The sequence below is a fragment of the Macaca mulatta genome, chromosome 10 (genome assembly GCF_049350105.2).
Source record: "Macaca mulatta isolate MMU2019108-1 chromosome 10, T2T-MMU8v2.0, whole genome shotgun sequence".
Taxonomy (NCBI): Eukaryota; Metazoa; Chordata; class Mammalia; order Primates; family Cercopithecidae; genus Macaca; species Macaca mulatta.
Window position 1 is genome coordinate 90074004 of NC_133415.1, and position 25857 is coordinate 90099860.

General features: G+C 44.5%; 1 protein-coding gene and 1 long non-coding RNA gene across 15 annotated transcripts in view; both read left to right on the forward strand.

Annotated features, from left to right (window-relative positions):
• Positions 1–22516, forward strand: part of RPN2 (ribophorin II) — a 60431-nt gene extending 37915 nt beyond the window's left edge. For 4 of the 14 annotated variants that reach the window (XM_015149045.3, XM_028828407.2, XM_077951709.1 and 1 more), the window contains 9 exons: positions 4817–4908; positions 6620–6734; positions 9445–9639; positions 10830–10916; positions 13155–13250; positions 14878–14953; positions 17496–17625; positions 19314–19361; positions 22193–22516. In XM_015149045.3, coding sequence (XP_015004531.1) covers positions 4817–4908; positions 6620–6734; positions 9445–9639; positions 10830–10916; positions 13155–13250; positions 14878–14953; positions 17496–17625; positions 19314–19361; positions 22193–22205 — 852 coding nt within the window. In that variant the 3' untranslated portion in view covers positions 22206–22516. Of the gene's footprint in view, positions 1–4816; positions 4909–6619; positions 6735–9444; positions 9640–10829; positions 10917–13154; positions 13251–14877; positions 16584–17044; positions 18666–19313; positions 19362–20883 lie in introns of those variants that run through there. The other 10 variants (XM_077951707.1, XM_077951713.1, XM_015149046.3 and 7 more) reach the window with 7 other exon arrangements.
• On the forward strand, positions 7298–8883 carry LOC144332116 (uncharacterized). The gene is made up of 3 exons (XR_013399889.1): positions 7298–7407; positions 7958–8208; positions 8817–8883. It is a non-coding gene; the product is annotated as an uncharacterized LOC144332116 (long non-coding RNA).
• Positions 22517–25857: the final 3341 nt, after the last annotated feature.

Below are 25857 nucleotides of genomic sequence, written 5' to 3' on the forward strand. Positions count from 1 at the left end.
TTTCTACCAGCAATGTATGAGGGTTCCAATTTTACTACATCCTCACCAACACTTGTTATTATCTGACTTTTTGATTCTAGCCATTGTAGTGGGTATAAAGTGGTATCTCATTATGGTTTTGATTTCCATTTCTCTGATGGGTAATAATGTTGAGTATCTCTTTATGTGCTTATTGGTCTTTTGTATATCTTCTTTAAAAGAATGTCTATTCAAATCCATTGTCCATTGAAAAAAATGTTTTTGGTCTTTTTTTCTTCCTTCCACAATCTATATACCTCTTATTTCCTTTCATTTATCTTTATCTTTATTTGTCTTTATCTTTTTATTATCTTTTTGTATTCTTGAGTTGTTAAGAGTTTCTCTGGTTAGAGGTTCCTTATTAGATACATGATTTGCAAATATTTTCTCGCAGTCTGAAGGTTGTATTTTCACTTTCATGATGTTGTCTTTTGAAGCATAAAAAATTTTAATTTTGATTAAGTTCAGTTTTAAAATTTTGTTGTTGTTGTTTGTGCTTTAGGTGTCATGTCTAAGAAACCATTGTCTGATCCAAAGTTATGAAGATTTACTGCTATGTTCAAAAGTAGAAAAAGAATTTTATACTTTTGGTTCTTACCCTTAGGTTTCTGATTCATTGTGAGTTAATTTTTGTGTATGGTGTGACGTAGGGGGTCCAGTCTTATTTTGCAGTTGTCCTAGAACCATTTGTTGAAAAGACTGTGCTTTCCCTAACGAATTGCCTTGGCACATACATCCTTGTAGGAATCACTTGACCATAAATGTAAGGGTTGATTTCTGGACTCATAATTCTATTTCATTAATCTGTATTTTTGTCCTTATGCCAATACCACGCCGTCTTGATTACTGTAACAGCTTGGCATTTTGTGACATCAAATCTGGTGTTTGTCCAAGTGTTTCTGTGATTGTTGGAAAAATTATCTAAGTACAAAATAGCAGAAATGGCTAATAGGTGTTGTTCATGCAATGATAATAAGCCCCCATTGAGGCCATTTGCTGTCCTTTTCCTCCCTAGTGACGGAGTAAGCATTACAAAATCTTCTGTCTTCCTCCTTATTACATTAGAGGGGTGTGTGTGTGTGTGTGTGTGTGTGTGTGTGTTTGTGTGTGTGTGAGAGAGAGAGAGGGAGAGAGAGTCGGCTCTGACCTTTGCCATATATGCAAATTTTCTTTGTAATTTCAGTAATAGTCACACTTAGAGCCTCAGAGCAGGTCACTGGGTCCTGTTTGTCCTCCCAGGAGATGCTCGACATTGGTCAGAGTGCATTAACGGTGGTTTGTTGTGGAAGTCCTGTAATAGCCCTCATTGACATTGGACTGGCTGTCAGGGGAAGCATGGGTTTTGGAAGCTTTCATTAGCATTAATTGCCCCTAATGCACCATCATTTTTGACAGTAATAAGCTAAACAGGGGTGTTATTACTCCCAGCAGAAAGACTGCATTTCCTGGCATTAGAACATTTTTTGAGATGTATATGGCATGAGGTGCAAGCAGAGAAAGGAATAGCATGATCCAGTGTAAAGCAGGCTTAGCTGCATTTCAAGTAGAGAAATAAGTCCCTTTCCTATTGTAAAAATGAATCCTGCAGTGTTACTTGGAAGGAAGAAGCAGCTAATCAACAGGGTTCCTACACTGAACTCTTTAAAGAGGGCTTTGAAAAAAGTTACGATTTTTATTTCTAAATTTGCTTTAAAAGAGTAGCATGAAAATGCTTTTCTTTTGAGTGTTTCCAGAGACCCATTTATAGTGAGATTTTAGGAGCAGAAGGATTTGTTTTAAACTGTTCCCTATTTAAGAACAGCCCTACGGGTGTTTATGTGCAACAAAGAAAGCTGTAACTTAGGAAGGCTTTTTAAATTAGGGCTGAGAGCAAACCAAGAATGATGCAAGTTCACTGCAGTTTGCCCTTTGCTCACTCCATGTGTCTGCATTGTTGGGTGATGCTCAGGATGTCTTTAGAACACACACGAAGCTGGATCCTGATTAGCGGGCTTTAGTGGCTAAGTTAGTGCTGAGAGTTTAGAGCCAGGATTCTAAGTGAAAACCTAAAAGCTGATAGCTTCCTTATCGCTATCATTAGGAGACACTGAAGACTTTACACAATTCTTTTTTTTTTTTCTTTTGAGGCGGAGCCTTGCCCTATTGCCCAGGCTGGAGTGCAGTGGCGTGATCTTGGCTCACTGCAACCTCCGCCTTCCGGGTTCAAACTATTTTCCTGTCCCAGCCTCCCGAGTAGCTGGGACTACAGGCGTGCGTCACCACGTCTGGCTAATTTTTTTGTATTTTTAGTAGAGACAAGGTTTTGCCATGTCAGTCAGGCTGGTCTCGAACTCCTGACCTCAAATGATTCACCTCCCAAAGTGCTGGATTACAGGCATGAGCCATCACGCCCAGCCTAGTCTGTTCTTTTTAATTGCTCCATGGTAATTAATAATACGCATGTATCATTCTTTATTTAGCTAGTCTCCTGTTTATGGACATTTCAGTGGGATGATGATTCCAAGATCACATTTACAAATTAAATGAATGAGTTCTTAAGAGTGAGTTACAGAAATAACAAGGGAATTATCTAGTTAACGTTGATGAAGATTGCAGAGTAGTTAACTATGAAGACAGATTATTTTTATAGCATAGAGTATTGCTAATCCTCCTATCTCTCCCAAAATTGGAGGGCTGCTAAGCCCATCAAGCCTCCTCCTTAGTCTTCTTGCTATGGAATGTTTCCTACTCCCCAGTCGGGGCCACCCATGGGCAGACTTGGGTCACAGTTCCTTCTCCTGTGCTTTCATAACACTTTGTACATACATTAAAGCAGCAACCTGGTTCATTGTCATTATGGTTTGTGTATGGAACAGGAAGGATTTCTTGCCATCTCTGTGTATTCCCTGCACATAGGTGCTCCACATACTACAGGGAAAGTGTTCTCAGCGGGTGTCAAATCAAACCTCTCTGGCCACTTCTTTGGCTGAGCCTTCCATTCCAGTTTGTCTTCCAGTGGAAATGTCAGTACTTGTCGGGTTGTGCTTTATGCAAAAAAGCTTGCTCTGGTTCTGATCGTTGTGTGAGTTGTAATGCTGTTAACTCAGCAGAGAGCCCAGAGAGCCAAAGTAGAGGCTCCAAGCTCCCTTCTTGGGGGTGTCTATTCAACCTGATGGGCCATCTTCCCTCCTCCACTGCCATAATTGCACCCAGTTGCCTAGACTCAATGACAGGCAATGATCCTAAACATAATTCTGCTAATAGGTGGCTATGAATTCAAATGTAGGTGGTAATATCGTTACAGCTTCTGGTAATAAATCTTTACAGTTTTTTTTAAGCAAAACAGAACACCTGTATTCAACATGATAATTGAGGCTGTTGTCATAAAATAGTTATTATAGAGGCAGGAAAGAAGGCTATTAGAAGGAATTACTTTCTTATTAAAGGAATCTTTATCTCTTTTTAATTTTTCTTCTTTGCCCTTGATTTGAGGTTGTCACACCTCAATATGGTATTTTAGAAAACCGCCGAAGCTATCCTTAAATTATTTGCCCATCCCTTTATCTCTATTCCTTGATCCTGACTTAGACTATAAACCAGTGGATTTGGCAAGGATTTCCTTAAGTGTTACATTCAAACCTATCAAATATTTGGAAGGCTTACAGATCTGTTTGCACATAAAAGCGCCTTGGGGTTGCATAATTTGCACATTCAAACTTGGGTTTTAATTCAGAAATTTAACATGTTTTCTGTCTCTTTTGGATGTTTACATTGATTTTAATCTAATTTTAAATTTTCTTATTTATTGACATTAGTCCCTCTTTGTGAAGATGTTTATACGGGACATACAGAATTCAAACACTAAGAGTCAACATGGATTGGTTTGTGCTTATAACAAACTCCCAATCTCAGTGGCTTAAAACAACGAAGGTTTATTTTTTGCCCATGCTAGATTCTTTAGGTGGTCAACTGGAGGCTCTGCTTCATGATATCTTTGCTCCAGGACCCTGGCTGAAGGATCAAGCATCTGGACATTGTGTCCATGTCAGAGGAAAAGAGAGAATCACGCATTGATTCTTAAAGTTTTCACTTCTGCCCACGTTTCATTGGCCACACTTGACTCCATGGGGGCAGGGAAGTAGAATTCTACCACATGCTCAGAAGGAGAATGAGAAGTACTTGGAGAACAGTACAGATAACTACCATGGCTGTCTAACAAGGAGCTGAAGTGCGTGGATTCTGAGTCAGAGTGCCTGAGCTCGACAATGGCCTGATCACTTCCTCGCGGTCTGATCTTGAGCAGAGCAGCTTCATCTCTCTCATCTTTTATTTCCTTATCTGAAAAGCAATACCTTACAGAATTGTGAGGATTAAATGAGATAGTCTTTACAAAACCAGTGCCTTTCACATGGTAAGCACTCAATAAATCCTAGCTATCATTAGAACCGAATTCTTACTGATTCGAATGAAAGGTACTGCTTAAGGAATTTTTCCCCTTATTTATTTTAAAGGATACATGAAATGATTTACTTTTTTTTTTTCCTTTTTCTTCTTTTTTTCTTTTTCTTTTATTTATTTATTTATTTATTTATTTTATTTTTATTTTTTTTTTGGTGTATACCGTCCATCCAAAGCCAGAAAAAGACATTTTAGGCCTCGGAATGGGAGAGGTTGGAAATATTACTGGGCTGGGTCAGTAATCTTTACTGGGCTGAGTCATGCCTTTCTCACCTTGAAGAATAGAAAACTTTATATCTGCATGTGAATTCCTGTACACCCACCAGTTGACCTGGCAACTGTCTTCTCTATTTTCATCTAGCTCAGAGTCAAGATCTCCACTGAAGTTGGCATCACAAATGTTGATCTTTCCACTGTGGATAAGGATCAGAGCATTGCACCCAAAACTACCCGGTAGGTGGGATGCCACCTGATCCCTTGGGGAGCTGAGGCTCAAGAGCTAAGAGGAGTATGCTGAGGCACTGAGCCCTCCAGGCATCATTTCTGTATCAGCAGCCATCCAGCTTGCACCCTAAATTAAAGAGTCTGTAGTTCCACTGGTCCTGCACCAGGGATTCTGCCAGGCATCTAAGTGGATTTGGAGGTTTTATATACCAGTGTTTAGTCCATGCACAAACTGTTTATTACCAGTCCGCAACAAGGTAAAGCGCTTACCTCAGGATGTTAGTCTGAGTCAGCTATGTCACTAAGCATATTATTTAGTTCAGATGACAATTTTTAAGATAATAAGACCTTCTCAGTGAAGGAAGCAAGGTATTAATTTACATTCTGGTGCGATCTCATCATCACAGTCCTGAATTTGCTTTTAGTGACCTAATGGCAAGTCTCTCTGGCCCATGATGGGTCTGAAATTAGCTGGAAGCCTCGTAGGTGCTTAAAATTAAGATGGCAGATACCCAGCACTAGGGCTGCCATTTCCCCCTCCCAAGTCCATGGAGGCAGTACTAAGAAGTCATAGAGCATTTGCTCCCACCAAACTCAGACACAGCCTCAGAATCTTTTTTTTAAACATAATCTTCTAAGTAGACACTAACAATTGATCAGAGTTGGGCCAGAATGCTGTACGAAGCCTGCTCATCAGCCCTCCCCCAGATCCTTACTGGCGTAGGGGGGATCCAGATCTCTGGGTATAGTCCAGACCCCAACTTTACTCAACTAGGGTAGCTATAGAGGCCAGAAGACAGTAGGGTGAACCCTTAAGGCTCTTTGAAAATGGGATGTTAGCCAGAGGCTAGAAGCCAAGCAGCTGTTCCTTTTAAATCACGTAGAGTTGGCCTTTGTGTCTCTGGCTTGGCTATTTTTGTAGTGATATTGGAGATAAGAGCACTGTTTGAGAATCCACTGAAGTAATGTCTGTGCGAGCACTTTGCTGTTTAATTCTCTGCATAGATGAAGAGTTGGTCTTACTTATAAGTAAATATAAAATATGAGTATAAAATAAAGCCAGGTCTGAGCTCTGTAACCATTTGGCTGGTTTATTCCCTGGCCATCTTACCCTAAAATCCCAGGAGATAGCTGTGAAAAGAAGTTTTCCTCATCAAGTCTGCCTGTTAGGAAAATGACTTTTTAAAACCCAGTTTCAGGGCAGAAAAGTAAATTGAAACAGTGTCCAGGAAAAAAATTTGGCATTAAAAAAAGACAAAGCCAAAAGTACCCTTCTTTCCTTTGTGTCTCCTACCTGTCTTGTCTCTCTACCTTGCTCACGTGTGCTGCTGGCATCAATCCTGTGATAATTTCTCCTTGTGGTTCTGCCAGCTCGGCTCTTCTGTGTGCCTGCAGAGGCCACACGTGAGCTCCGCTGGTGCCTGACTTTGGTGGAGTTGAGAGCCTTAGGTCCTTGAATTGAAAGCTCAGAGGTACAAGCATCTGCACACAGCATTTCCCCAGATCCTGTTGGAAGTTTATTCTGCGCTTTTCTCAGTCCAGGCTTTATCAGTCCAATTTGCCCCCAGGCTGCAGACAGTTCTCCACATCTGTCTGTCCACAACAGAAGTGTTACTATGGGAGAGGGAGGATTAGGCAATGAAGTGAAGTATGTATTTTCCGCCTGTTCTCAGAGATATACTGATCCTCTCTGAAGACTGACTCTATATGCCTCTTTCAGGGTGACGTACCCAGCCAAAGCCAAGGGCACATTCATCGCAGACAGCCACCAGAACTTTGCCTTGTTCTTCCAGCTGGTAGATGTGAACACTGGTGCTGAACTCACTCCTCACCAGGTCAGGAAGACGCCTAGACAGTTCTCTTAACCTGAAATGTGAATGGATACTAGCGTTTACAATGTGGTCTGTAACATGGACTAGAGAGAATTCCACGTTCCTGCTTTCAGATCTTGACCGAACCCTGACAGTCCATCAGGTTCTCCCACGTGACACTCTCACCCTTTTACTGGTTGTAATCCTTCACCTGGGATACACGCTTCTTTCTAAAAAATTAGCTGGTATTGAGGAGAGGTACTTAAGCAGATTTGCACTTAATTAAGGTCCTTCCTTCCTCCCTCCCTCAGACAGAGTCTCGCTCTGTCACCCAGGATGGAGTGCAGTGGTGTGATCTCAGCTCACTGCAACCTCAGCCTCCCGAGTAGCTGGGACTACAGGCATGCATTACTATGCCCAGCTAATTTTTGTATTTTTAGCAGAGACAGGGTTTCACCATGTTGGCCAGGCTGTTCTCCATCTCCTGACCTCAGGTGATCCGCCTGCCTCAGCCTCCCAAAGTGGTGGGATTATAAGCCTGAGCTACAGCATCCATCCTGAGGCTTTTTCTTTCTGATTTAAAAAAGGGAATATGCTGGCCAGGCATGGTGGCTCACGCCTGTAATCCCAACACTTTGGAGGCTGAGGTGGGAGGATCACTCGCGTCCAGGAGTTGGAGACCAGTTTGGGCAATATGGTGAGACCTCGTATGTATGTATGTATGTATGTATGTATGTATATAGGTATGTATGTATGTATGTATAAATAAATAAGGGAATATACTGAAATAATTTCGAAAGAAGACCCAAAGCTTTTTTTTTATTCTGGCCAAAGCAGATTTTGTATTTGTGGGACTCTGAAGAATAGCCCTTTTAACTTGTGCCTACTTTGTGTTATGAAAGCAATAGGCTTTATTTTTTTCATAGAGTAATGAAAATTATTATTTAAAAGATTTTCGAACCTGAGAACCTAATATGGCCCCATGTCCAATCAGACATCCCCACTCCCACACTACCTATCATCCCCCTTGATGGAGAGTAACCTGCCTTTAGTGTTATGTGAAGGAAGGTTCAGATAAATACTTTGAATGCTGAAAGACAAAAATGCGGTACCTAGTTTGGTATGGGGTACCCCGTACCGATGCTTTAGCAAGGACCAGCAGGGTTGTTGCCTTGAGGCAGCTTCCGGGCAGACCTCAGAGGCAACTGGATTTACTTGGGAACCTTCTTGCTTTCTGTTTCTTGCAGCTGCAGCTGTTGCACTTGTGCCCCAGGAGCACGTTCCTCTATTGCCACAGTCCCGGGAGTCCTCTGCTCCTCTCTCCTCCCTACTCCCAAACTCCAGACAGCTTGATTAGGGCCCTTAGCCAAACCTAACTGACCTTTGAATACTTTGGCCCCTTACCATTTCCCAGCTTCTTACCAGAATGACATTTGCCGGCCAAATAGCACAAGGGAAGGAAGAGTTGTACAAAGAGAAGAAATTAGAAGACTAAATGGTAGGATTAGATTAGAGCAGGGAGAATTAGTGAGGAAGTGTAACTTTCACTGAATACTTGTCTCATCCAAAATTCTGTTGTAGAATCATGGCTTAGAGACCTTCCAGGTGGAGGTGGCATTTTAGGGATGAACCTGAAGGAGATCTGGCATCTGGACTCCCCATTCCATTCCTGGCCAAGACTAATTGCTATAGTTGGGATGCTTCATGTCTCTGGGCCCCTTTCCCTAAATGCTTTGGTGGTGTTTCTTTGTTGTTCAGGTATAGATTAACAAATGAGATGTGTATTTTCTGTAGATGCAGTGCTGGCTCTGTCACCATGCCAACTCATTTAATGCTTGTGCCTTATGATCTGTAAATTGGATCTGTAAACCTACCTGCCTTGTTGAATTCTTTATTTTGAAACACCTGAAAGAAAAGCTCTGGGTGGTTATCAAGTTTTGGTCCAGTTCTAATGTGCAGATACCTTTTTTTCTTGTGCCATTAGGGGAGATAAAATGATTAGACTCATTACCATCGTATTGCTATTAACCACTATTTGTTGACTAGCTAGCATAAAGCATTCCCTGCACTAATGCTCAGCATACGGTATTGCAAATCTTCACACAGATATGCTACATCTGGAAGTTAATTTCTGTGCTGTAAAGTTGAAGAAATCAAAGCACAAGGAGGTTAAGTAACTTGCTCAGCTAGTAAGTAGTGGAAGCAAATCTGTCTGTCTTCCATGCTGAGGCACTCTCCATGAAACTGGGTTGCCCTGCTTGATTAGGACTCTGCCTTACTATCAATATCCAAGCCTCCTCACTAAATCTTTAGCTGGAGGCACTAGGAAATTGAAAATGGACCTCTTACAGTTCCACCTCATTTCCCTTCTTTTCACCCTCTGGTGAAGCAGTTAATTGGGCAGCAAAGTGACCAAAAGGCTGGCGGGAAAAAGAAATTGCAGCGATAGCAAAGGGCTTAAATCATCCGCAAACTGGGCACTCAGCCTCCGACTAGTCGAGAATTGGCTGGACCCATAAGTTAAATTTACTTCCTTGTACCAGCAAAAAGTTATCTCTGAGCTAGGAACTAGGGTGGCATGGCCACTCCTTCTGCTCTCTGGGGCAGGTCTGGCAGATCTGAGAGCTCTCACTGTGACAGAGAGCTAACTGTCTGCTGCCCGGTGGATTCAATGTTAGGCCCAGGGAGAATTTTGAAATTTTCAGATGAAAGGTTGGATTATTCTTCCATCTAGACATTCGTCCGACTCCATAACCAGAAGACTGGCCAGGAAGTGGTGTTTGTTGCCGAGCCAGACAACAAGAACGTGTACAAGTTTGAACTGGATACCTCTGAAAGAAAGATCGAATTTGACTCTGCCTCTGGCACCTACACTCTCTACTTAATCATTGGAGATGCTACTTTGAAGAACCCAATCCTCTGGAATGTGGTATGTGCCTGAATGTACCCCGACTCAGGTGACAGTGGCTGTGCCCCAGGCACTGGTGGCTCCTTTTCAGGGGCGTGGGGCTCTTCACCTTCGCCTTGCCTGTGCCTCCTATAGTGTGATAAAGAAGCTTGGGAGGTGAGGCACTGTGTGCGGGCTCCATAAATAGTCCTGGGGTCATGCATATGGCTTGGCAACATGGTACGTGCTTAATAAATATTAAGTGAGTGAAGGAAGTATAAACTTTTGTGAGTGCTAGTATCTGTGAATTTCTATAAACGTTATACAGAAAGGCCGTGTTCATATTATAGCAAGGCACTATGGGGGTTACATAGATGTGAAAGTTAAGATCTTTGAGATATGGCATAGCTCTTAGAGAGATGAGATCTGAATTCTGATAACAATTTTAACTAATAACCAACTAACTGATTAACTAATAGCCATGTGTAGCATGTTGTCGTTTACATAGTGCCTCCCTTCATGCCTCACTTTGGATTGGTGTGATGAGAGTAAATGTCGTGCAAGACAGGGCATTTGAGCAAGGGGTTGAAGAATGGCAAGAGTTTATCAGATCTGGGGCTGTGGGGTGATCATTGAGGAAGAGCCTGCAGAAAGCTCAAGGTGCTTTCAGTGCGATGGGAGCGGTTGTGTTTTGCCAGAGCACCTGACTCCTGTCAAAAGCGGGAGGTGATGAGCTTGGAAAGGTGGCAGAGGCCAAATTGCAGGCTTTGAATGGTGGTTGACTCACTTTGCAAGACAAAGGGGCAGCTGCGTTTTCAAGACTTCTTTTCTTCTCCTGGACTTCAGGCTGTTTTTGCACCAGAGCACATACTCATTTCTTTCTCTCTTTTTCAAATGTGACTAAATCACACTTCCCAGGGACACCAAGCAGTTTCTGATTGCAACTGTAACAGCCTGTGTACCAGCTGGGATTTTTATATTAAGCAGCTCTATGGGGCTACTATACCAGCAGAAAATTAGAAGTCTTGCTCTAAAAAGCTTTTTCAACAAATACTTGTTTTGTTCTTGAAGTTTTTACTGCCTCAATTTGTCAGCTAATGGATCAGAAGTGATTGGGACTGCCTGGACCTTTTTTCAGTTATGGTCTTAGACGTGAGTCAGAGAATATTATCTATTGAGTTTCACTCACTTCTCTGCCCCTGTGCTTTTAAAGACTGTCCTTATTTTTCTAGGCTGATGTGGTCATCAAGTTCCCTGAGGAAGAAGCTCCCTCGACTGTCTTGTCCCAGAACCTTTTCACTCCAAAACAGGAAATTCAGGTATATCCCAAAGGGCTTATCCGCTAAACATGGGGGAGAAGAGAGGGCAGCAAAGCCCTGGACTGTGTCTCTGCTCCCTTTAACTTGTTTTATGATATTTGGTAGTTTGATCCTCACACCCTGTGGATTAGGCAGGGTACATGGCAGCCCTATCTTTGAACTGAGCAAACAGGTTTAAAGAGTCGAGTGACTAACCCCCAGAAAGCAGAGAGTGGAAGATGAAATCAGAACCTGAGTCTGGTTTTCCTGACATCCAGCAGGTTCAACCCTCGGACCACAGCTTGTTAGCTATGAGCGCAGATGGTTTTAGCATTTATCCTCCCTGCTTCTGCATAAATCAGGGCTGATGGGGTGACAGGTGGGAAAACTCACCTGGGAGAACAGGGCTCTACTTTCTTAGGCAAGTCCTTGGATAAGCAAGCCTGGTCCTGCCCTGCACACAGGACTGTTGTGAGAATCAAAGTTGATAACAGATGAGTAAAGAAAGGCTTTCAAATGTTTCTAAAGCCCTTTACAAAATAAACACTAATTTTATTTGGGTACTGGTTAAGGAAACTGAGGTGGATCCACTCAGTGGACTATTTTGCCATCTTGAGAAATGATTGTACTTGGAAACCTACATACAAATTAATGTTGAAGTGTCAAAAACAGACTACCTGTTGTCATTCCACTTTAAAAAAAACAAGTGCCCAAAGGGTAGAGTAGTAGGATTGTTTATAAAACTCCTCTTCATATTGGTACAGCATTATTTAAGAACGTAAAATGCAGCTAACTGATAGGCGTGATTGTGATGATGATGAAGGGTGCCGGCTGAAGTAGGTGGCAACAGCTGCTATAATGTTAGAAAATCCTTTAATGGCAGTGGCAGCAAAGAAGAGCAGAGGTGAAAATTTAGGAACAGGAGGCTCAAGTGGGGCTGCCTCATCATGGAGCTGGAGTGGCTGGGCATTGGCAAGCAGAAAAGGCAGGCACAAGTTGACACATTGGAGGAAAAATCTTTTTTGAAAAGTTCTATTTGCATAATGAGTTGCAGCTTACAAAGCATAATCAAATGCACTATTTCGTTTGGTCTTTAGAGTATCTTTACAAGCCTAGCAGGGTGGTCATGACCCTCCCCACCCCCAGTTTTCCAGCTGGAAACTGAGGTGAAGAGTGGGACAGCGACTTCCCTCCTGGTCACACAGCCATACATATCAGTTTGGGCCTAAACAGAGGTCTCCAGATTCCCACACCATTTCTGCTTCTGCTAGGTCACACTATCTAGGTGAGCGTTGTAAAGAGAATTCATGTAGAATTGCTCAGGGAAAAAAAAAATAAAACCAAGAAATATCATCAGAATGCTTGTCCAGCCTTCTGGTTTAACTCTGGAAATCAGAGTTGGGCCAGGCATGGTGGCTAACACCTGTAATCCCACTTTGCAGGGCCAAGGAGGGAGGATCACTTGAGGTCGGGAGTTCGAGACCTAGTGAGACTCTGTCTCTACAGAGAATTTAAAAATTAAGCTGGGTGTGGTGGCGCATACCTGTAGTCCCAACTACTCGGGAGGCTAAGGCGGGAGAATCTTTTGAGCCCAGGGGTTTGAGGTTACAGCGAGCTATGATGGTGCTACTACACTTCAGCCTGGGTGACAGAGTGAGGTCCTGTCTCTTTTAAAAAAATAAAAAAAGAAGAAGAAATGAGAGCGGGAAATTTGTTTAGGGCTTCCTTAGAGCCATGGCTCAGGGAGAGAGGGATGAATTATGGTTGGAAAGATTTGTAGTGAGGCTCTGTTACCTTTTAAAAAGAGATGGTGTTACCACCATTAGCCAATTAAGTGGGGCAGCAGCATATGCCAGGGCCACCCTAGGAACCCAGAAACGTTGCGAGTCCAGAGTCCTGCCTCAGTCGTGTCACTCAGGCCATCTATATACCTGGGCACCCTCTTTGGCACTAGCCACATGCCACGTGATGGCTTGCATTCTCTGGCCTCTAAATGGCAGTGAGTCTTTGAGGGGAATAAAGGGTTGGCCAAGCAGTGAGCTGGGGTTGATGTAGTCTCTGTGGAAGGGAGACCTCTGGGATCAAGACAGCATTGAGAAGAGGCAAAAGGCCACGCGGCCACTTGTTGCCAAGTATGCCATAGCCTCTGGGTGGCATATCCTCTTCATGACTGACATTGATGCTTTGGTCCCTGGTATACATGGCTGCCCCAGCTGGGAAGGGCACATTCTTAAATCTTCTCGGTTTGTCTTTCGGCAGCACCTGTTCCGCGAGCCTGAGAAGAGGCCCCCCACCGTGGTGTCCAATACATTCACTGCCCTGATCCTCTCGCCGTTGCTTCTGCTCTTCGCTCTGGTGAGTGGCCGTAATTAGCGTGGGCAGCATGCGTCTGGCGCCAGACCCAGCAGATGCATTCCTTCCAAAGGAGGCTGTGTTGTTTGGCCTCAGCAAAGCTCCAGAGGGGTCCAGCAGCTGTGACCTGAACTGATGCTTAAGACATTTTAGAGTGACCAAAAGTTCCCACTGTGGAGGAGTGGCCAAATAAACTGCCCCATTAACAAGTGGGCATGAGAAAGTACTTAACAGCCACTAGGAATGACAAAAGTGGATGGACTGTGATGCTATAGGAGAGTTCAGATGAGATCTAGTGTGAACAGAGTGAGACCCGATGCTGGTAGCTATAAAAAACAACACAAAGGCTGTGCATTTCAGCACTGCTTGGGGCAGAAAACCAGAAACAACCTAAAGTCCATACGATGGAATAATATGCAGCTTTTCAAAGAATGGATAGATTTATATGCCAATAGGACAAGATTGCCAAGATGTGTTACTGAGTGAAAAAGGCAAGGGGTAGGGTAGTGTGTTTAGTATGATCCTCTGTAAAGTTTTAAAAGGTGGCCGGGTGTGGTGGCTCATGCCTGTAATCCCAGCACTTTGGGAGGCCGAGGTGGGAGGCTTGCTTGAGCTCAGGTGTTTGAGTTCAGCATGGGCAACATAGCAAGACCCTATCTCTACTAAAATTAGAAAATTAGAAAGAAAAAAAATTAATGGTGACGTATGCCTGTAGTCTCGGCTACTTGAGGGGCTGAGGTGGGAAGATCACATGAGCCTGGGAAGTTGAGGCTGCAGTGAGCCCTGCATTCTAACCTGGGTGACAGAGTGAGACCCTGTCAAAAAAAATAAATAAGTTTTAAAAGGCGACATGTGTTAGTGTTGGTCATCTCTGAGGAGAGGACATTCTGGAGAATGTAGAGGAAGTAACTTTTACCTTTTCTCCTTTTCAGTACCATTTGAATTTTTTTTAAGCCAATTGTGTTTTTTTCTTTTTTCTAATTATAAACAAACATAAATGCATATCCTCAAAGCTCAGAGAATTTTGAGAAAACACTCATTAGATCTTACTTTTGGAAAGTTGCCTATGTTCCTAATTAATTTGTTGCTTTTAATAAAAGAATTACTGTTTAAATCTAGATAAATCTAGAAGCCTTGCTACAGATTTTCAGAAACCAGACCTAGGGTATGAGCACCTGTTCTTATATTTGAGTGATGAGAATTTCAAAAGACATGGAACCAACAGCAAAAGCATGAATGCCACCAGCTGCCGGCGGGTTTATCTTACCAATTCTTAGAGAACTTAATGGGGGTGTCAGTTACCTTATAAATGCAGTTTCTGACCTTTCAGCTTCATGATCTCACCTGTTTTAAAACAGTAGGGTTTGCCATCATTAAAAATGGTGTTCAGGTTTGAGTTACATGAGCCCATTTGAGAGCAGGTGCTGAATGCCTTTCTAAAGAAAAAAGGAAACAGGTTTTCCCGAGGGCTTATAATAGGGTGGTTGTCACTTGGAAGAATTCCCTGTCTTTCTAGGATGCATGAACATTGAAGCCTTGGGGCTGTTGATGGGATTAGCATTGGCGTGGTTTGTGTTGCCTCCCTTTTAAGTTCTAATGCCTTTTAAATTTATTTCTCCCCATCATTCAGTGGATCCGGATTGGTGCCAATGTCTCCAACTTCACTTTCGCTCCTAGCACGATTATATTTCACCTGGGACATGCTGGTAAGTGCCCCAGACTGCTAATTCCATTTAACCTCCTCTGACATTTAGCCTGCCCACACAAAAGCCCTGTTAAGTAGACCCACAACCTATTAACTATAATGACTTAATAGCATAACATTTCCCTTTTCCTTCTGGCCTTTTAGGACAGTTAATATGATGATAAACCTGTTTGGTCCATCACTTAGAACAGCTGTCATTATATTGGACTTCGTTGTACTGCGCTACTGTTGGCAGACCATTTACCCTCAGTTAATAACCCTGTTTATTTCCAGAGATTACTCACTTATCGTATCTTTACATTGAGCAATCTTCCTGGATGAAGAGCATTAATGCAGTTTCCAAAGGTTATCTTTCCCCACCCTATCGATCTTCACATTTGCTGGCGGCTCTGTCTGTGCAGTAATAGAAAACAGTCCTTTCCACAGTCAGATATGCTGTCCTGCATCATTCTCTGGAGACCTGAGGACTTCAACAGCCTAAACATAACGAGATAGTAAATTCACAAATCACTTAAAGAGGCTTTTGATGCTATTGGATCGGGGTGCCTTGCATTTCACTGTGACTTTAATATTTTTTGTTCTTTTTTTTTTTTTTTTTTTTCTGAGACAAGGTCTTACTCTGTCACCTAGGCTGGAGTGCAGTGGTGCACTCACCACTCACTGGAGCCTCGACCTCCCAGACTCAGGTCATCCTCCCACCTCAGCCTCCAGAGTAGCTGGGACTGCAGGCGTGTGCCACCACATTTGGCTAATATTTGTATTTTTTTGTAGAGATGGGGTCTTGCTGTGTTCAGAGCTGGTCATGAACTCCTTGGCTCAAGCAGTCTTCCTGCCTTTGGCCTCCCAGAGTGCTAGGATTATGGGTGTGAGCCACCACCACGCCTGGCCTGACCTTAACATTTTTAAAATTATTTGCCTCTTTCAGGAGTCACTATCTGTATGCCCATAGTAAACAGATTCTGTAGGGGTGTGTAGATAAGTCCCTTGAAATTGTAGGCAAATGTTTGTATTTTTCTGGGGAAAGAGAGAGTTGTGACTTTGATCAGATTATTATGGTGCAGTGGTCCGTGACCTCAGAAATGGTTGGGAACCCCGCTGTAGTTCATCCGTCATCTGTCTGGGCAAAACTGACAGGATGACCTTTCTCTCTGGCTCAGTTCCTGGATATGAATGATAGCCCTCTGGGGTCAGACCGAGAAGAAAACCTGAATATAAATTTGTTGAGAGCGTGGCTTTTCTTGCCGGTGTGCTTTTTGTGCATGTTTTCTCATTTGATTCTCATCATAGCCCTGATGAGGGTGACTGGGGCAGGAATTATGATCCCTTTTGACAAGTTGGGAGAATTTGGGCTCAGAGAAGTTAAGCGGCTGGTAAGGACAGGGCCTGGACCAGACCCCAGGGCTCTCCGTTCCCAGCTCTGAGCCCTTTTCACTCAGCCTTCTTCCTGAGACCTCCTTGCTTCCTTCCTGGTCACAGTGGCAAATTATACTTACAGGTTTTTTGGGTTTTTTTTTTCCCCCATAAAAAAGGAAATTATTCAGTTATTTATATCCTGGTTTTTTAAATTTATTTTTTATTTTTTATTTTTGAAATGGAGTCTTGCTCTGTGTCTCCCAGGCTGTAGTGCGATGGTGTGATCTTGGCTCACTGCAGCCTCTGCCTCCGCCTCCCAGGTTCAGGCAATTCTCCCACCTCAGCCTCCCAAGTATCTGGGAGTATAGGCGTGCACCACCACACCTGGCTAATTTTGTAGTTTTAGTAGAGACGGGGTTTCACCATGTTGGTCAGGCTGGTCTCGAATGCCTGACCTCAGGTGATTCTCCCGCCTCGGCCTCCCAAAGTTCTAGGATTACAGGTATGACTCCCACACCCGGCCTGTTTATATCCTGTGTATTTTTGTTAAGAATTTGAAAAATGAAATGAATCCTAAATGTAACATGACAGAGAAGTTTTAAACAAAAGCAGAGAAATAGGTATAAGCAGGAACATGGCACAGGTCACTGAAGTCCAGTTGTTAACCCTGTTTTTTTGTTTTTTGTTTTTTGTTTTTTTTGAGATGAGGTATCACTCTGTCACCCAGGCTGAAGTACAGTGGTGTGATCAAGCTCACTGCATCCTCGACTTCCCAGGCTCAAGCAATCTTCCTACCTCAGCCTCCTAAGTAGCTGGGACTATAGACATGGGCCATTACGCCTGACTAATTTTTTGAATTTTAGTAGACATGAGGTCTCACTGTTTGCCCAGGATGGTCTTGAACTCCTGAGCTCAAGCAGTCCTCCTGCCTCAGCCTCCCAAAATGTTGGGATTACAGGTGTGAGCCATTGTGCCTGCCACCCTGGATTTCTTGGTGGCCACAGCTGAGAGGCTAGTATATTGAGTTAGCTACTTTTTGGCATCCGAGCAAAGGAATGAAACAAAGGAATGAAAAATGTGTAGGACTACAGACCTTTTCATGATCCAGCAGTTGCTGCCCCTAACTTTCCTCAACCCCGGGGCAGCATTATGTTTCATTTAATTGGATGTCATGACACCTCTTCTTGCAGCTATGCTGGGGCTCATGTATGTGTACTGGACTCAGCTCAACATGTTCCAGACCTTGAAGTACCTGGCCATCTTGGGCAGTGTGACGTTTCTGGCTGGCAATCGGATGCTGGCCCAGCAGGCAGTCAAGAGGTAAGGCTGGACATGGGCCAGGGATCTAGAGTAGGGTTAGAAATACTCAGCTCTACCAGCCTAGCTCTTTGAAGGGTAGGTGGCAAAATGATTTGTGTTCTTAGGGGCAAGTCTGGCACCTTAACCTAGCCCAATACAGAAGCCATAAGCACTTTGAAGTCAAAAAAGGGGCCTTAGTGGTCAGCTTTGAATGTATTACAATCATAGTAATTTATGCCCCAATACAATAGAATGAGGGAGGAAAATTATTGCTTTATGAAGATGAAAGTGCATTCATAGATGTGGCAGAAGATAAATTCTTTAGCTATGTAAAAATTCTCTGCTGCCACAGAGAATCCTGCCCTGCCCTTCCCACCCTCAACATGTCCCAGAGAGTTGCTCCTCTGTAATCCTCACAGCTCCAGGAGCTTGTCCCAGAAGCACGAGGTCTGTGTTATTTCCCACAGAAGCTGAGGCAGGTTTTGCAGAGGCTCCCGGCAAGGAGTATCTCCTCAGTAGCCTCCGCCTCCCCAGGACCCAGACAACCTTAGAGTCACACGGGTGGTCAGACAGACCTTGACGTGAGCAGCTTGCTGGCAGCTTGACTTGCTAAACAGAATTGGAGGCAAATTTAAATGTCACAAAGGTGTTTCTCATTGATTTGACTTTATTAGAACCTGAGTGATTTCAGCCACGCAAAGGCCAATAAGAAAAGATCAGAATTGCTTTCACCTCTGGAAATCGTTTTCAGATGTGCCGCTTTCTTGTATCCAGGACGTTTGTTGGAAGAATGTAACTCGATAGTGTACCCTCAACGTGGCTGCCAGTTAGGGTGCTGGGATCAGAGAGAGGCTTTTTCAGGGAGACCATCAGTGGGTGGGAGAAGGTGTCTCATCTCCGCCCGAGTCTCCATTGTGAACTTTCTGAGCATTTCACCATGGAGACTCGGCACAGACGTGTTCCTTGGCTTTCCTGTAGGAATCCAGGGCCCACCAGAGCTTCCCTTAGCACCAGCAGTGGCAGCTGGTTCATTTTTTCCACCTTCCAGTAGCCTTTTCCTGGTGGCTCTGCATTGTACCTGAGAAAGAGCCAGGACTCAGTTGTTTTTGCAAAGCAGAACGCTGTTCCCGTGCAGCACCTGCCTGGGCCCCCAGAGAGCCAAAAGACTGTGCTCTGCTAAGTTCTCTCTTTTCTGGAAGTCGCCCACTCAAGAAGAATGAAATCTGCCGGGCACGGTGGCTTATGCCTGCAATCCCAGCACTTTGGGAGGCTAAGGCCGGAGGATCGCTTGAGCTCAGGAGTTCGAGACCAGCCTGGGCAACACAGTGAGACCTCATCTCTAAAAAATTGTGAAAATAAAAAATAAGAACAAAATCAAGGTGAGAATTGAGTAGAAACCATTTGGTTTACATCCTGCTTAGCAGGAGTTCCTAATCTGGAACCCTAAAGTTGTACGCATTTTCTGGGGAGAGACTATGGTTTTTATCAGAATCCCAGAAGGATCAGTAACTCCTCCCTCTCCCCTACTCATGTATTCCATTCAGAAGCTTAAAGCCCACTCTTTCTTTGTCAGTCCTAGAATGAACTCTACCCTGGAAAAATCGGTGACCCTAATGGAAGCTCTGGTTGGGTGTTTGTCATTTCTTTCCTCAGCTGATTTCTCCCCTCGCTGTCCTTTCTTGATTCTCAAACCCTCTTTCCTTTGGCAGGATCGCTGCAGAGCAGAGCAGTAGATTGGCAAAATATAGGACACTACGGTAAAGATGAAGGGTGGACTCATCCCAGAAGCAGGGTCCCTTCCCCGTCTTGCCCGCCTCATGCATGTCAGTTATCTCTCTAGTTTTCAGCCCACTTGCTCTTCCCACCCCTCCCTACGACACAGCTGAATTCTGAGGCTGCTTTTCAAGTTGCTAGATGAGGTTGTGACTGGACCAGGGCAAAAGCTTCCTGAATTAGCCCAGCTGATGGGATAACTTTGCAATGAGCAGCTTTGGCCTGGCTTTGACTATATAAGACTTCATTCTCCCTCATATCCCATGGGGTACTTATTTATTTATAGACAAGCCTCTTTCTCTCTGTTTCCAGGACAGCTGAGATGAGGATAAGACAAACCCAAAATTCATTAAATGATGGTCCCGTGGCAAATCCTGGCACACCTTGTCACTGTTTCTAGACTTTTCTGTAACACCAATCTCTAGTTGGGCTAAAGAGTGTGGTTTGGGGAGACTGTAAATTATGAAGGACTGATGGCCACAGATCAAAGCTAGCATCAGAATCCAGGTTCCTAGCACTCAGGGTATGTTAAAAGGGCTGCTCCCCATGTGACTAAAATGTGAAGTGAAATCCCACTCATTCTCCTTCTGCATCTCAGTCCGAGGATGGGAGGGAAGTGGAGGGAAGGAAAGCGAGTGTCTGATGCTTCATTGATCTGCTCCTCTAGACCAGGGACTGGCAAAAGTTTTCTGTAAAGAGCCAGATAGTATTTTAGGCTTAACTGGCCATATGGTCTCTTGGCACCAACTACTCAGCTCTGTCACTGTCATGTGAAAGCAGCCATAGACTGTATAAACAAATGGGCGTGGCTGTGTTCCAACAAAACTTTATTCATCAAGACAGGTGGTGGGCTGGATTTGGCCTGAGTGGCACAGTTTGCTGACCCCTGCCCTAGACCAACAAAGGGAGGGAGGTATTTGAATTTTCAAGTCATGTTCTCTTTTATCCTTTGCCTTGGAAATGGCTTTCCCTGCCAAAGTCACAAAACCATCTAATTTCTAATCCTCTGAAAATAGGAGAGATCAACAAAAGCATAGGATTTGGAGCCTTTCCACGGATGTGTGAGCATAAGCTGGGTCACCTATCCTCAACACAGAAGGGAACTGCATTTGTTTTGTTTGTTTTTGTTTGTTTTCTCCAGGTTTTAATGGAGTTATAATTTATCTGCAGAAAAATGTACCCAAGTGTACAATTCTGTAAATCCTGAAAAACCTATGTAGTCATGTAACCACCACCTCAATCAAGATATAGATATTGCCACACTCCAAAGAGTTCCCCAGTGCCCCTTTTAGAGTCACAGCCTTCTCCCACCCCCATTCTGTGGCTATGCCCATTTGATTTTATCCTAAATTATGGTCACTCTGTCTGAGATTTGCTTTCAGAAATTGTCCTTTCTGCTAAATGTTGAGTTATTTAATTGTTTAACTCAATTTTCTTTTCTTGATTAAGAAGAACTTTTTTTTTATAGAGATGGTGTCTCATTGTGTTGCCCTAGCCGGTCTCAAGCTCCTGGGCTCAAGCAATCCTCCTGCTTTGGCCCCTAAAAGTGCTGGGATTATAGGCGTGAGCCACCTTACTTGGCCTCTTGATTTTTAAAGTCAGTTCCTACCCTGCTATCCCCAAATCATTGCTTGAGGAAGAGGAAAGTCACTTGACCATTTGGACATTTGGTACTTCCTAGTATTTGAAAGGAAACCCCCTGGTAGCAAAGTGTTCTCGATCTGAGGGCAGACATTGATTTGAGCAGACATAATGTGGGACATAGTTCTAGCCACAGTCGGTGGTTGTGGGCCACTACCCTTCAGCTGTTCTTATTTCATACTCGTGCTATCCCTTCTGCATGAACGTTTCTGAATGCACATATTTTAGTGTACCTAGGAACTTCTGAATGTTGGCAAGGAATTAGGGGTGCACACCCCAGCCCTCAAGATTAATTCTGTGCCTGTGCATGTCTTTTGGAACTGCTTTATTAATGGGTTTGGAGCCTGCCATTCTGCAAGACTGGGTCATTATCACCTTAGTCCTCACCCCTGGGAAGAGCTGCCACTGAAGGATGGATGCTGTGTGTCGGCAACCCTGCCTCTGCTTGCTGGAACCTGCCGGCATCGGTTACTCACTGCAACCATCTCCTCAGCTGCACAGTCTGGCTAGATTGTCATTTTCATTCATTGTGTTTCCCCATCCCTCCTTAGAATCTAGGGAAAGGCAGCAGAAGGGAAAAAGAGAATACAGGAGATAGGTTTTTATCGCCTTTAACACTTTCTGTGAGCTGAGTCCCGTTTTTGAGAATCTTTCTGTGTTAGATCTGAGTGTGACTTGGCAAGAACACGGCCACACGGCAGGAATGTGCAGGTTTCTGTAATGAATGGTCAGGATGTCATCTAAGCTACAGAAGGGCCACATGTTGGTTGGCAGAGCTGGAGTCTGGGAGATTGATGAGCATTCTTTAAACTTTCCTCTCTGTTCATCTAATTGAAATTTACACTATGTTTTTGGCCTTGCACGGTGAGAGGTGTGCCTGGAATTACCTCATCTCCTTATGTTATCGCATACCACTTTCTTAGTTATTATTGAGTTTGTTTTGTTGTTTGTATTTAAGTTGTCATCAGCTTAATTATGAACTAGCCGTCTCATGTTCTTTTGTAAAATGAGATGGGGCATACATAAATAGACTTGGTAGATAAATGATTATTCCCTTATAAATGGGCTCTTAAGAGCGGGAGAGTACCTTGGTGTCTCTGTTGTCATCAGTTAGGAACTGTAACTGTGAACTGAAACCCTCAGTAATTCTGTGTTTGTCTCCATTTTCTTTCAGAACAGCACATTAGTTCCAGAAGAAGGATGGAAATTCTGAAAACTGAATGTCAAGAAAAGGAGTCAAGAACAATTCACAGTATGAAAAGAATGCAAAAAAAAAAACTTTATTTAAAAAAGAAAAAAGTCCAGATTGTAGTTATACTTTTGCTTGTTGTTTTTCAGTTTCCCGAACACAGAGCAGATACCTGGTAAGCTCAGATAGTCTCTTTCTCTGGCACTGTGCAAGATGCTGTGAATATTCCTAAGTTACACCCATATGTTGCATTTGAAAAGTTGAAATGTGTAATTGTTTTGGAATAAAGAGGATAATAATAGGAACAAAGGCCTGATTGAGAGCTTATTCTCGTGCTTTTGGGTGGTGGGGTCCTTGGGTATATGACATGAGGACTTAGTTGGAAATGCTGTTGATGCCAGCATATTTCTCCAGGCCTTTATACATTGGTTCTTCTTGCCCCTTGCTCCCTAACAAAACAGACAACTGCCTGGAAAGGCCAGCTTCCTTTCTTCTTCTCCAGCAGTAAGCACCAGCTGTCTGCATAGGAGTCCTGTTGGTATCTGAAGGTGCCATTTGGACTTCTAGGAGTCCAAGGGGATGGGTTTTTATCCCCTTTAACATTTTCTGTGAGCTGAGTCCCATTTTTGAGAATCTTTCTGTGTTAGGTTAAATACTGAGTGTGACTTGGCAAGAACACAGCTACACAACAGGAATGTGCAGGTGGACCGCAGCTAGGATCTCTGCGCAGTTAGGACCTCTGCGCAGCTAGGACCTCTGCTCAAGGCTCTTGTCTTGGGGCCGGGCGCAGTGGCTCACGCCTGTAATCCCAGCACTTTAGGAGGCCGAGGCAGGCGGATCACTTGAGGTCAGGAGTTTTGAGACCAGCCTGGCCAACATGGTGAAACCCTGTCTCTACTAAAAATACCAAAATTAGCTGAGCATTGTGGTGCACGCCTGTAATCCCAACTACTTGGGAGGCTGAGGCAGGAGAATAGCTTGAACCTGGGAGGCAGAGGTTGCAGTCGGCTGAGATCGTGCCATTGCACTCCAGCCTGACTCCATCTCAAAAAAAAAAAAAAAAAAAAAGACTGTCGCATGGGGATTTGTTGCAACATCAATTTTCAAGGGATACAAATTCAAACCATGGCACTGACCACTTGAGTGACTTTAGGCTAGAAGGCCACACTCATCTCAAGAATGCCCCGTTTGAAGTTGTGCCCTAGGGCCACCATTACATGGGTTATACAATAGCACAGAGAGAATTAATACTGCCTGGCATGGTTAACTGCATAGACTTTGGAGCCAGGCAAACCTTGTGTTGCCACTTACTAGGGTGAGGGACCTTGAGCAAGTAGATTAACCTCCATAAATCTTTTGTGTTTCTGTAAAAGAGCGATAACTACGTACCTCATAGGATTGAAGGAGTTGAAATCTGACGCGGCTTACCACTTGGCATCTTTCCTGATTGACCCACAGTTATGTGCCTTGGCCCATTGCCTCTAGTTCTAGAATGGCAAAAACCGCAATTACTTTTGCACCAACCTAATATTAATTGAAACATGATATGTTTAGTTAACTTTTGAAATATGGTAATCCTCATACTATTTATTGAATTGGGGGGCTAGAAGTTGTTTTATTTGAATCAGATTGCTCCCCAACCTAGCTGGACCTTACTACAGTGAAGAAATTGGGATTTTGATTGGGAAAAAGGGAAAGAAGATTCTCGAACTCTACGCTGGTTCTGAATGGGATCCTACAGGTGAGAGGATGATGTGGGCAGTTATAGGGATGCCTCTAAGATGGGAAGGGGGCTTCTCCTTCCCAGAGGTTGCAAACTTGTGACCTGTAGTGTTTTCTTTTTAATTGAGTAAGTTACCAACGTTTGAAGACAGATTTTGTATACAAATCTTGGTTTTGGATTCTGGATTCTCCTGAAAGAGAAAATTAGCTGTCCCTGGCGGGCCTGATTCCTGAACAGTGGCAGTCAGCTGACACTGAATAGCAGCTCCTCTCTTTGGATGGAGCCTACAAGCTCCAGCTTGTCAGCCCCGCCCCCCACAGGTGTCCATGTACAGGACACCTGTGCCAGTCCACCTGGCAACTGTGCTTCTCTGATATCTGCCTGGCTCCCATAGGCATATGTCTTTGGGACCCTCTGCTTTTAGTTTCTTATCCCACTCTGAGGGGAAGGGGTGATGGTGGCTTCCTGTTGCTCTTAGGTGGCTCCTAGTGTTCCTACTTAGGTGTGCTGGGACCTCAGCCGCTCAGACTGGTGAGGAAAGAGAGCACCAGCAGCGTGTGGGATGAGAGCAGGGGCACTTCCCACCTATCACCAGACCTGTGCAGGCCTGGGAGATAGACTGGATGCCAGGCTGGTGGACAGTGGTGTGGAGGAGGGGTGGGTGGAGCAGGGCTGGGTGGACAATGGTGTGGAGCAGGGCTGGGTGGACAGTGGTGTGGAGCGGGGCTGGGTGGAGCAGGGCTGGGTGGACAGTAGTGTGGAGCAGGGCTGGGTGGACGGTAGTGTGGAACAGGGATGGGTGGACAGTGGTGTGGAGCAGGGGTGGGTGGAGCAGGGCTGGGTGGACAGTAGTGTGGAGCAGGGGTGGGTGAGCGGAGGGGGGCGTTGGTGTGGAGCAGGGGTGGGTGGGTGGTGTGGAGCAGGGGTGGGTAGTAGGACCCGAGGGTGGAAGTATAAAGGGTGCCGGGTGTCCTGGTCACTGGGAACAAAGGACAGCCACTGGCTGGCAGGAAGGAAGTCAGGAAACAGCTTTTTGGAGAAAGGGCTGGCACAGCTAAGGGGTTCCCGGGCTGGTTTGGGGCTGGCCTGCAGACTCAAGACAGGAGCTGGAGAACAGAGCCCAGTAAACACTGCCACGTGCCAGGCTGTGTTCTGTGTCCAGAGCTACCACAGCGAGCAAGACGGATCCAGTCCCTGCCCTTGGTCCAGGTACAGCTCACGGGCAGGCTGGCTGAGGGAGAAAGGGAACAGTGACCACACATGTGAGAAGGGCCTCAGACGAAGCAGTTCTTACCTAGATGGCTCTGGAGGGCTCAGCCGAGACCTGAAGAATGAGAAGGCGCCTATACCAAGCTGGGGAAGAGCACTCCGGCCAGAGAATCAGCCAGTGCGGAGGTTCTGGGGCAAGAGCACGGCACATTCCGACTGGAAGCAGGCCAAGCAGCCAGGGTGTCACTGGCAGGAACAGCATCCTCGCTGGGGCAGAAGCCAGAATAAACTTGGCTTTTAGGGGCTATGGTAAAGGGATAGATTTTTCTCTTAGGACCTTTTTTTAAAAAAAAAAAAAAAAGGAGAGAGAGAGATGGGGTCTCACTATGTTGCCCAGGCTGACCTTGAACTCAAGGGATCCTCTTGCCTGGGCCTCCTGAGTAGCTGGGACTACAAGCATGCACCACCACGCCTGGCCAGCCTGAGTTTTATATTGGGGTATAGCAGAGGCAGATGCTGTCTGTCTGATCCTACCCACTGGGCGAAGCCCTTTTTTTTTTTTTTTTTTTTTGAGACAGGGTCTTGCTCTGTCACTCAGGCCAGAATGCAGTGGTGCAATCACAACTCACTGCAACTTCAACCTCCCAGGCTCAGGTGATTTCCCCACCTCAGCCTCTGGAGTAGCTGGGACTACAGGTGCGTGCCACCACACTGGGCT